Raw genomic sequence first — 12019 nt, 5'->3', positions numbered from 1 at the left:
TCTTGTAGTTTCAGAAGCCTCTTATTACTTTTAAGCAACCAACGGGCTAAAAGTAAAATCCATCTGGCTATCACCTATGACTGCTAAATACGTTTCAGCAACACTGTAATTCAAAATACTGCTATCCATTTTACAAGTACAATTGCACATTCTGTTCCAAAGATGCATTCCTTTGAACATGTGTTTTAATATAGCTCAGTACAAAACAGGTTATCATCCCAAATTAACCAGGTAAGTGATATTTAATTAGAATGTTTAGTGTCTTGTAGACAAATGAAATCCAAACTTTTAAAGTAATATAGGAAAAAATTAAAACACCCAGAAAGAAATACTCCATTAAGGTTGCCTGGCAAGTAATTAAGTAGCACCACACACATATACACACAAAAATGGAAGAATGATTTACCCTCAGTTCCTCAAGCTTCTCTCTTATCTCAATAAATCCTAAATGAAGTTTTCCTCCAAAGTGGTCAGCAAGTCGACGATCATTGTCATGAAGACCAAGATAAGCTGAACACACTTCACAAACGCGTAGCTTCTGCTGCTGAAAGCTAGAGGCAGGCATAGAATTCCTGTATACTTCCTAGAGAAAAAAAAACAACAACAACAAAAAACAAACAAAAACCCAACAACAAAATAATTTGCTAACAGTTAATTCTTAATGCACAGATATACAAAGATAACACTTTACCAAAGATATACTACAAATTGATAACCAAATTCTGTGTTCACCAGCATACCCTTCAGTTAATTCACACTATTCATAGATCACCTGTCTCATTAAGATCTGAAGGGGGCCTACAAGGGTGCTGGAGAGGGACTCTTCATCAGGGACTGCAATAACAGGACAAGGGGTGATGGGTTTAAACAGGGAAGTTCAGGTTAGATGTAAGGAAGAAGTTCTTTACTGTGATGGTGGTGAGGCACTGGAACAGGCTGCCCAAAGAAGTGGTAAATGATCTATCCCTGGCAGTGTTCAAGGCCAGACTGGACAGAGCCTTGGGTGACATGGTCTAATGTGAGGTGTTCCTGCCCATGGCAAGGGGTTGGAACTAGATTCTTCAGGCTCTCTCCAACTCAAACCATTCTATGATTCTATGATACAAGGCAGGCTCCTTATTTTGAAGACTGGACATACTTAAAAGCAGGACATCAGCAACTGGTTTTGCAAATTAAATAAAGTGAGGCGATTGTCATCTTTATTTAAGACCATATTACTTAGAAGAATTAACAACTTTTTCATATGCAATAATGAATACACATTAACAGTAGAATTACTGTGTTAACATATTATGAAAATATTAGTTTTAATTTCAAACCCAGTTTAAAACAGTAGTTGTTTCCCTGATAAATCTACGTGTTTAGACACTAAACAAGTTATCTGAGCAGAATTTATCTACAGATACTCAGGTAACAAACAAACAAGACTGCTTGCAATCCGTCTGACATCACTAAAACAGCTGCAGGAGTTTGTTTCTACAGACTTAAATATCTTGGTGAAATACCATATGCAAAGCTCTGGATGAGTTCTGCCACCTGAACATTACAACAAGGACCGTTCTGACTTGCCTGATACACAAGCCGTTTATTAACTGTGTTTTAATAAAGACAATAGTTTACTTCATTGAAGCTTTCCAGTATGAGCCACATCAGCGTATCAGAGGTACAACAGGGGTGCCACAGCAACAGCTGTGAGACTGAATGAGGTAAGTCAGTCCAACAAACACAGACACAATTCTAGTGTCCATAGATAAAACTGGCCAATACAGCTAAACTAAGATAAATGCATCAGTCATCAAAGAGGGTATAATTTTAATAGTATAGGAGTGGCTTTTAAAATAGAAACTTCACAGGATTCCAACAAACCAAATTCTTTAGTTTTACATGAAGCAATTAAGTGAAAGCAGATAAGACATCTTGCATTACACAGATGTCAACCATTTTAATCTTGACCCTGTCCTTTCCATCCCCCAGGCCTTACACAATCAACTTACTTCTGCTTCTCTCTTCTTTACTCGAGCCTTCTCCACTTCATCCATTACTTTTTGAGATTCTTCCACATTGCCATCAGCTCCAAGCTGTTCTACTCTGGCCAGCAGTTTCCCAATTTCTTCATTCAATTCATGAACTCTTTCAGCCTTGAAAGAGAAACAAAGGCTTAACACAGGAAATACTTTTCATTATGGAAAACAAACTATTATGAGTCATTATATGCAAAAATTACAGAATTAAAAGAAGCAGGCAGAGATATCTTCTCCAGGTAAAAGTGAAACAGAAGTTGCCTCATGTAAAACCATACTGAGAAAGGCTGAGTTAAAGTTTGTGTACCAACTCAAGAGCAGAATTTTGTTCAGACTTCCAAGTAATTCACATCTTGTCTGTGTGAGTCTTGCAAACTAGGATTTGCACTACCATTCATCTCTAGCATGTGCATATGTGCAGAACACATATAAAAGTTATTTTTCCCCCCAGCAGATCTAGAGAAAAGCCTATCTAATTGTTTACTTCATGTTTTGATCAAAAAATGTTAAGAACTACTAACATTTATATTGCATGGTATAATGGAGAGTCAAGTTTCCCAAGCACAAAAATATCAGAGAGGTCTCTTCCCTGTGTTACCCTCTCTGTGCTTTAACGGCAGTTTTGAGAAGGATACAGAAAACTTATTTTTACCCCCTCCTCAGTATGAATTCTCAGGTTTGACAGCTTGACAAAGCCTTAAGTTGGCTCCTCAGAAAAACAGACCTTCAAAGAGACTTCAGTAACTAGTTTTACATTCTTACTTTAGCTGCAACTTCAGCGCTGATCTCTTCCTGTGTTTCTGCTAGTCTTTTCTTAGCCACTTCTGTTCTCCTGTCACAGTCTGCAATAAATGACTGCAGGTGGTCCATTGCCTGAAACATCAACAAGAACACTGGTCAATGCTGTCAAGAACATGAGGATTTCATTAGCCGTAACACTTCAGATTTATTAAGACTTAACTTTAATAAGCTTTTATTAGTGAAACTTTGTAAAACCATCTTATCAGTTTGTGGTGACTAATTGCATATAGAAATATGCAACATTTTAAAGATTCTAATCTACACTATAATCATAGTTGTAAGTATTTGCAGAAATTCGGACGTGAATCTGTCTTAAACCTTCTCTAAAAAGAAAAGACCATTTCTAACATACATTAAAATCCTTTAAAGGGGATTCATGTTCATCTCACCCAATCAATACATGCAATGTAACTTTTCTTCAGTAGGGTTTTAAGCTATTAAGTATATTAAGACCATCCCTTCGAACAAAAATCCCAAACCTTTTTGTCCAAATGAAGACTAACTTCCTCGTTGGGAGTTCAAAACTACATTACTCAAACTACGGTGCACGGAGACACAGAATATGATTTGTTAACCCCAATACAAAATTACTTTCTTCAGTAAGCCTGTAATTTAAGGCTCTCTTCAAAGCATGCGCAGCCGTAGCATTTACTTGCTACTTGATAACATTAAATCAGCATCCAGGTCTATGATTATTTGCTCTGTGGAAGACTTTAACAGTTCTACCTAGAAATGACTACCAATATTAATTAAATCCTGGCATACAATCATGAAGAAACATGTATCTTTTATGTAATTGAGCCAAGGGCTTTTCTGCCTATTAATTAATTTTGTATGTACCAAAAACTTAATTTTTGTGGCTCAGTTTATCTACCTAGATACATAAGTTATACTGTCTCTCCACCATTATGACAAAATACATACATCAAGCTCAAAGAAGAAATCTTGATCTTTGGAAGCTATTTCATAGTCTGCCCTTAATGCCAGGTCGTGCACCTTCAGACATTCTCCAAGGTCCATTCTCTGAAAAGAGACAGAGGGAAAGTTGCAACACTTCTGAAAAGTTATACAAGGAATGAAGTTAACATTATTTTCTTCAACAGTCAAATACTCTAAAGCAAATCATCTCCCCAGTAGGAATGAAAGGACAGGCTAATGAAGCTTTAAGACAATACCAGATCTTGAAACACCATACATGAATCAGGAAATAATAAAAGCAGACAGAATCAACAGCATATCAAGATGGCTGTCTGCATTAAAAGTATCATTAATGTCCTGCAAAAAACACTGGTTTACTGGAAGTTCAAAACAGTGACTGAAGTACAGTGACTGACATCCTGTATTGAATTAAAACAGCCTAGGAGAACCAAGTTCCCTGCAAGTCATTGGCAATCAAATGGTGAAATGTTTGATCTGAATTGTCTGCACGCTCTCTAATATGTGTTCCAATTATAGTTATCACCTGAAATAGCTATAACCACAGCCCCACTGTTAAGTGCTGCTTAAAAACCATTCTTGAAGCATTTCAAACAAGACAGCCAAAAATCAAATCCCAGCAAAACATTCTGCAGATGACTGAAGTTGAGCTGAGTGCTGGACTATACTGAAGAATGAGGGAAGTATAGATACATAGGTAGTTCATTTGTAATCTAAAACCGATCTAGGAAGGGCAGAAAGGAAGCATGAACTTGAAGTAAGCAGACTACATCACTAATCTTGCATATAATGCCACTGAGAAGATTGCCCAGAATCTCATTAGGTAAGAAATACCATTTGAAATTGAAATTTGTATATCACTCAGCATAAGTAATTCTAATGAAATCTGCTCCCTGAAAGTTTGTTTGGTGATAAAGACAGAGCACTGTTCACATGATAAAAATACCTAAACAAACCCAAAAACAAAATGAACACACACACATACAAAACCCCAACCAACAAAGCCCAAATGTAGAAAAAACTGAACAAAACCAATGCATCCTCCCTGCAAAAGCACCAGCTGATGGATAATCACTGGAAGTAATAATTAGTTGAATCACTTAAAACCAGCACAGTTTCAGTTAAGTCTGCCCTTGGCACTGCTCACTTAATATTAAGAAAAATTAATCCTTTCTTAACATTGAAAGCACACAATGAAAGCTGAACTCTGATGGAAAAAGCTGTTACTGCTGTAGTTTAATAACTGTTTTAGAACCAACTGAAATAATTAATAACTTGTTTTTTGAGTTTTGTAAATAAAAAAAGGGTTAAACTGTTGCAAGAAATTTGGATTTGAGCCAATAAGGCACTTATTTGTGCATTAAAAAAGAAAAAATGTATTTAAATAGAAATTCAAGCCTCATGAGTACAGTAAAAAAAATCTGATCAACTGCTTTCAAATTCTCAAATCATCAGTTAGACGTTCCAACAAATCCATTAAAGTAACTTTCACAGAAGCTGTTGATTTATTTCAAATGTTAGACAAAATAAAAATTAAAATACAGAGTTTTGAACTTGAAAGCTTCTGATAAACTGCAGTTATTTAAATACTCTTCAGCAACCATAAATCTGTTTTCCGGAAAAACATTTGATTGCAATAGATAACATCTGACTGTACTGCTAAAGAAAAAAAATAGCTTTTCCTCTTGCAACTACACAGGACTTCAGCAATTTTGTTAACTGATGCAAATCCACAAAACCCTTGAAGCTGAGCAATGTATTACACACATCTATTTCCAAGTCATTAGATGCTGACATTATCTGAACAGCACCATTCTTTCAGGAAAGTACTTCAAGCTAGGATAGCAATGTGAAAGAACATTTTTAAATTACCTGAAAATTAGACACTTAAAAATCCTCTTAAAATGTGAAAAGTTTGTTTTTATTCTGGCTTATCACTTGCACTGATTAGATATTTAAGGTTAAACCATAAAACTCAAGGTTAATCCCGCTTTATGTGAGGCACTCCAGTTCTAAATGCATAGGTAAGGCTAGCAACATACTTTATAGATCTAAATACAATGCCAAAAAGCCTGAAACACATCCACTGTAGCATCAGAAAAAATCTAGTTTAGTATGCAATCTACATATACTTTGAATAAATGCATGAAATAATCTTCCATCATACTTTAAAAAGAACAGAACTCACATGACACTACCACAACACACCATCCACTTCACATACATATTATGCTGCTTTTCCCTCTGCTTGGGTTGGATTTGCCCTCAAGACAGCGCATTTTCTGATTTCTTTTCTTTTTACTGGGACTTGTAGCTCCATAGCCTGAAAGGATGGTAATTACTCTGAGCCAGCATTACAACTGAAAACTTTTCTGCCTTCCCTTTCTCACTGCACTGTGCTACCCTGGGCAGGCACATCTGCCTGTGCAGTTGAACAGAGTCTGGGTACTGACCGAGTAAAATGTTATTTTAGCAAACCAAAACCAGGGGCAATTTCTCAGCAGTGTACCTTTGTCCAACTTGTTAGACAGCCATACAAACAATGTGCTGACAATGTGTAAAGGAGAAATGTAGCAGTGGACTTCAGCAGATAGGATCTCTCACAGTATCAAGATGCTACTTCAGAAACTCTTGAATAAGTTCAGTAATATCAGTACCAATTTGTGGGAATGAAAGGGGTGTTATGGAGGATTTCTTTTGTCAGATGTCCCAAAAAAGAACAAGGGGAACAAACAAGAGGAATTAGAGATGTGTGCATGTCTACGGGGGTATGATATAACAGGCATCACAGAAACATGGTGGGATGGCTCCTGTAACCGGAGTGTTGGAATGGAAGGTTACAGGCTCTTTTGAAAAGACAGGCCTAGCAGGCAGGGAGGGGGAGTTGCCCTTTATGTTAGGGATAGGCTGGAGAGTATGGAACTCTGTCTGGGGACAGGTGAGCAGTCAACAGAGTTTGTGGGTCAGGGTTAAAGGGAATATAGCTATGGGAGACATTACTGTGGGGATCTGTTACAGACCGCCTGATCAAGGAGAACCTGTGGACGAAGCACTCCATAGACAGATAGGAAAAGCCTCACGCTCACAGGCCCTTGTTCTCATGGGTGACTTCAACCACCCTGACATCTGTTGGAAGGACGGTACGGCCCAGCACAAGGAATCCAGGAGGTTCCTCGATTGTGTGGAAGACAACTTCCTTCTGCAAGTAATAGAGGAGCTGACAAGGAGAGGTGCCATGCTTGACCTTGTGCTCACCAACAGGGAAGGACTTGTTGGAAATGTGATGCTCCAGGCCAGCCTTGGATGCAGCGATCACGAGATGTTCGAATTTGAGATCCTCAGGACAGTGAGAAGAGCATGCAGCAAGCTCACTGCTTGGGGGGGCCCAAGACTCTTGGTTGATATTCAAGGATCACCTGCTACAAGCTCAGGAGTGTTGCATCCCAACTAGAAGGAAGTGCAGCAGGAGGGCCAGGAGACCTCCTTGGATGGATAAGGAGCTCCTGAGGAAAATTCAAATGAAAAAAGAGGCTTATAAAAGGGGGAAGCAAGGTCAGGTGGCATGGGAAGAGTACAGGGATGTTGTCTGGGAAGCTAGGGACCAGGTTAGGAAAGCTAAGGCCCAGTTAGATTTAAACTTAGCTAGAGGTATTAAAGATAACAGGAAGGGATTCTACAAGTACATAGCAAATAAAAAACAGACTAGGGAAATGTAGGCCCCCTCAGGAAGCTCTTGGGAGAACTGGCTACACAGAATTTGGAGAAGGCTGAGGTTCCGAATGACTTCTTTGCTTCGGTCTTCATTGGCAAAAGCCTCTGACTAAACCACCCAAGTCTTTCTTGGAAGGCAGACACAGGCACTGTGAGAATGAAGACCCTGGGCCCACTGTAGGAGAGGATCTGGTTCGAGACCATCTTAAAAAACCGAACATGCATAAGTCCATGGGTCCTGATGGGATCCATCCGCGGGTCCTGAAGGAGCTGGCAAATGAACTTGCGAAGCCGCTGGCCATCATATTTGAGAAATCATGGCAGTCAGGTGAAGTTCCCGATGACTGGAAAAAGGGAAATATAACCCCCATTTCAAGAAGGGGAAAATGGATGACCCAGGGAACTACAGACCAGTCAGTCTCACCTCCGTGCCTGGCAAAACCTTGGAGCAGATTCTCCTGGAAGGCATGCTAAGGCACATGAAAATCAACAAGGTGCTTGGTGACAGCCAGCATGGCTTCACTAGGGGAAATCCTGCCTGACCAATTTGGTGGCCTTCTATGATGGGGCTACAGAACTGATGGACAGGGGTAGAGCAATTGACGTCATCTACCTGGACTTGTGTAAAGTGTTCGACACTGTCCCACACAACATCCTTGCCTCTAAATTGGAGAGACATCAATTTGATGGATGAACCCCTCGGTGGATAAAGAACTGGCTGGATGGCCGCACGCAAAGAGTTGTGGTCAATGGCTCAATGTCCAGCTGGAGACCAGTAACAAGTGGCGTCCCTCAGGGATCAGTGTTGGGACTGGTCCTGTTCAACATCTTTATCGGGGACATGGACAGTGGGATTGAGTGTGCCCTCAGCAAGTTTGCCAATGACACCAACCTGTGTGGTTCGGTTGATACGCTGGAGGGAAGGAATGCCATCCAGAGGGACCTTGACACGCTTGTGAGGTGGGCTGATGCCAACCTCATGAAGTTTAACCATGCCAAGTGCAAGGTCCTACACCTGGGTCGGAGCAATCCCAGGCACAGCTACAGGTTGGGCAGAGAAGAGATTCAGTGCAGCCCTGCGGAGAAGGACTTGGGGGTGTTGGCTGATGAGAAAATGAACATGAGCTGGCAGCGTGCACTCGCAGCCGAGAAAGCCAACTGTATCCTGGGCTGCATCAAAAACAGCGTGACCAGCAGGTCGAAGGAGGTGATCCTGCCCCTCTACTCTGCTCTTGTGAGACCTCACCTGGAGTATTGTGTGCAGTTCTGGTATCCTCAACATAAAAAGGACATAGAACTGTTGGAAGAAGTTCAGAGGAGGGCCATGAGGATGATCAGGGGACTGGAGCACCTCCCGTGTGAAGACAGGCTGAGGAAGTTGGAGCTGTTCAGCCTGGAGAAGAGAAGGCTGCGTGGAGACCTCATAGCAGCCTTCCAGTATCCGAAGGGGGCCTATAGGGATGCTGGGGAGGGACTCTTCATTAGTGACTGTAGTGACAGGACAAGGGGTAACGGGTTAAAACTTGAACAGGGGAAGTTTAGACTGGATCTAAGGAGGAAATTCTTTCCTGTTCGGGTGGTGAGGCACTGGAATAGGTTGCCCAGGGAGGTTGTGAATGCTCCATCCCTGGCAGTGCTCAAGGCCAAGCTGGACGAGGCCTTGGGTGATATGATTTAGCCTTAAGGTGTCCCTGCCCATGGCAGGGGGGTTGGAACTTGATGATCTTAAGGTTTTTTCCAACCCTAATTATTCTATGATTCTATGGATCAGAAGACAGGAAATTTTGACTCTCCTTCCGCTCTTTGATCCAACAGAGTGCAGCATTACAAATATGTGGCATATCAGACAGGGAGCAAGCACAAACAAGCACAAGAGAAAAGGATTCTTTCTCATTAGCTTTGCTGATAAAGAAATTATATTGTTGTTGGAACTGCTCCTTAACAAGCCTTTACTAGTCTGATATTACTACTGTCTTTAAGACTTAAAGTTCTATTAGCAAACCCCAATGTAGAGAGACATTTAAAAACCAAACAAACAGATGTAAAACTCTCAGAACAGTCTGCATGCAATATGCAACACCAGGGTAAAAAGCACATCTGCTGGTATAAGTTATGCAATATCAGGCAGACAATTCATGCTGGGGATGATTCATTACTGTCGAAAGTATATGCTAGATCAGGACTGCTAATGACCTTAACCACAGAGCAGTTAGCGTTATAATTTGGCTCATATGGCTAGCTGCAAAGCAGAGGGAGAGTGGATGGAAATGGACAGAAAAGGGGGATTGGACCTAGATGATCTTACGGTCCTTTCCAACCCTACCTATTCTATGATTATTTTAATTTTCCATGTCCACCTTGCAATTTGGTCCCAAGACACACCCTCCCACAGAAGGAAAGAACAAACATGTAGTCTGGCATTTAAAGATCTATCAGATTTGAAACAGAAGATGCTTATGAGGGAGGCTAATGTTCAGACACTGAGCTACTAATGAAGACGAATGCACATAAATTGGCTTTCACTGTTGATACACTGACTTTCAGACAGATTTACACTGAAGTGATTTACAGAGGAGTCCTGATGAGTAAAGCAAATAAAGAAAGATGAGAACACCCAAGTCTTCAGGCTACTAAAGTTTATTGCATACGTGAAGCCATGCTTTGGGCTTTTTGTAGTTACTGCACTTTTACTGAACATTAAAACCAGGAAAAAAGCCTACGTATTTAGAGAATCCTTCTTACAAGTGAAAGCTGTTGCAGAAGATTAGTCTAGAAAATTGCCTAGGTACCACATACAAAGCACAGTATCAGGAGTCCTTTTGATGTTGTTCAGCTCTATGTATTAACAGCTTGCAAACCATTTTCTGTAATGCTTTTTTTTTTCTTCAGTGTTATAAGGGCAATTAAAGTGACTTGATTTCCTAGAGATAAAGTTTAGACAACTGGTCTTTCATGCCAAACAACCTCATATTGAAATGATTTAGGGATGGTTTTTCTCATGCCATCCACAAAATGGATAAAATGCCTTTGGTATTAATACAGAACTATTGATTACATACATTTAGTTTAAAAACAATGCATAGCTCTGCTTCAATCAAATCAGGTACCATAAATAAAGAAAGAAAGAAGAAAAAAGAAAAAAAAAAAGAAAAAAGAGAGAGAAATCACATGAGTTAAATATGACCAGATAAGGAAGAGCTGGCCAAGGACTTGGCCAACAGAGAATCTGAAGAGTTTTCTGAAAAACAGATGCACACTTAGAGTAGCTGACACTAATAACTGCATCAGAGACTAAACTCTGATGTGATGCTGTTTCTGGAACATCAAATTAAGAAAGCTTTCTTTTCGGATCTTCAGCTATCTACAGCAGAAATCCCATTCTCCACTTCTGCAACAACTACGCATTGCTTTGACATCAGAGATCAGATTAGTGAATGTACTCTATATGGAGTGCAAAAAAGAGCACAGAAAAGCCAAAGCTACTTAAATTAAAACACTGAGGACTGACATTGAGCCAAGCGTGACATAGTAACACGTACTACCAACACTTCTAAAACCAGCATGCATTTTTGACAGGTCTTGGAAGAAGATACTCTGGGCAGTGTTTACACAGAAAATTCTTTCTAGCTGTAATGACACCCATACCAAAGCAGTTCATATTCAGCAAGAGAAGGATTTTGCTTGTTTGTGAAAATCTGACATGACTGAAAAATTTGTATTGAAGGAACTGGATCTCTCTCCCTTTATCCAATTGTCAAGGCAACTATTGGGGTCTGTATGTGAACACCCCTGCTACTGATAAAAAGAAGCTGTAGACTGACTCCTTGCTGAGATCTTCCTTATTATGGAATTGAATTTTCATCTGCACTAACCATTTTCTTAAACAGATTTCTAGACTTGTGATAAAGCTTGTCGTTGTAGGCAGCACATGTTCAGAAGGGAGCCTTCAGAATGATGTAATAGTGCATGATTTAAGTCCTCTGGCTCCACTAACAGGGTTAACTTTTCTTAAGTTTGACTTCACCAGCAGGAAATAAATGCTGAGCTAAAAAGAGGCAGAAATTATTAAGTTACTGAAGTCCTTAGCAACCACTGAAAATTCCAGGTATCTTCAGAAATATAATACTTTAAATACATTTTTCCCTTTAACGATACTTACTTTGAAATACTTAATTCCTTAAACTAGATCTTCACTAGAAGACAAAGCTAGCAGCACTCATTTTAAAATGTTTCGGTATTTACACAGTACTTGGACTTATAGCCTGATTATATAAACCATTATCATTGATAAATCTAGATAAATTAAACCCATTAGATGGAACATGGCACAATCAGTTTACTTTCCTGGCACTAATCAAAGAAATTAAGATTATATTTTCAAGAGGCAGACATGAGCACTTTACAATTCATCACCACTGGGCTACAAATTTAGGTAGTTTATGCAAGACTAATTTAATTTGATTTGCAAAGCTAAGAGAGTTCTTGCAAACAAAGCAGTCCTGAACTGAAAAGCTGGTGACTTCCAGAAGAATGCTTTTTTACAACACTAT

At 39.7% G+C, this 12019-nt stretch overlaps 1 protein-coding gene across 2 annotated transcripts in view; it reads right to left on the bottom strand.

Annotated features, from left to right (window-relative positions):
- LUC7L2 (LUC7 like 2, pre-mRNA splicing factor) overlaps positions 1–12019 on the bottom strand; it is a 36894-nt gene that overhangs the window by 11596 nt on the left and 13279 nt on the right. For both annotated transcript variants that reach the window (XM_061450661.1, XM_061450662.1), the window contains exons 3-6: positions 3747–3845; positions 2784–2894; positions 1995–2138; positions 407–583 (exon numbers count right to left, since the gene is read on the bottom strand). In XM_061450661.1, coding sequence (XP_061306645.1) covers positions 407–583; positions 1995–2138; positions 2784–2894; positions 3747–3845 — 531 coding nt within the window. The remainder of the gene's footprint in view (positions 1–406; positions 584–1994; positions 2139–2783; positions 2895–3746; positions 3846–12019) is intronic.

The sequence above is a fragment of the Pezoporus flaviventris genome, unplaced genomic scaffold (assembly GCF_033815535.1).
Source record: "Pezoporus flaviventris isolate CSIRO_AGI_PZ_B2104156 unplaced genomic scaffold, CSIRO_AGI_Pfla_v1 ptg000011l, whole genome shotgun sequence".
NCBI lineage: Eukaryota > Metazoa > Chordata > Aves > Psittaciformes > Psittacidae > Pezoporus > Pezoporus flaviventris.
The sequence above is the reverse complement of the archived record's forward strand: the minus strand, read 5'-3'. Positions and strand labels throughout refer to the sequence as shown.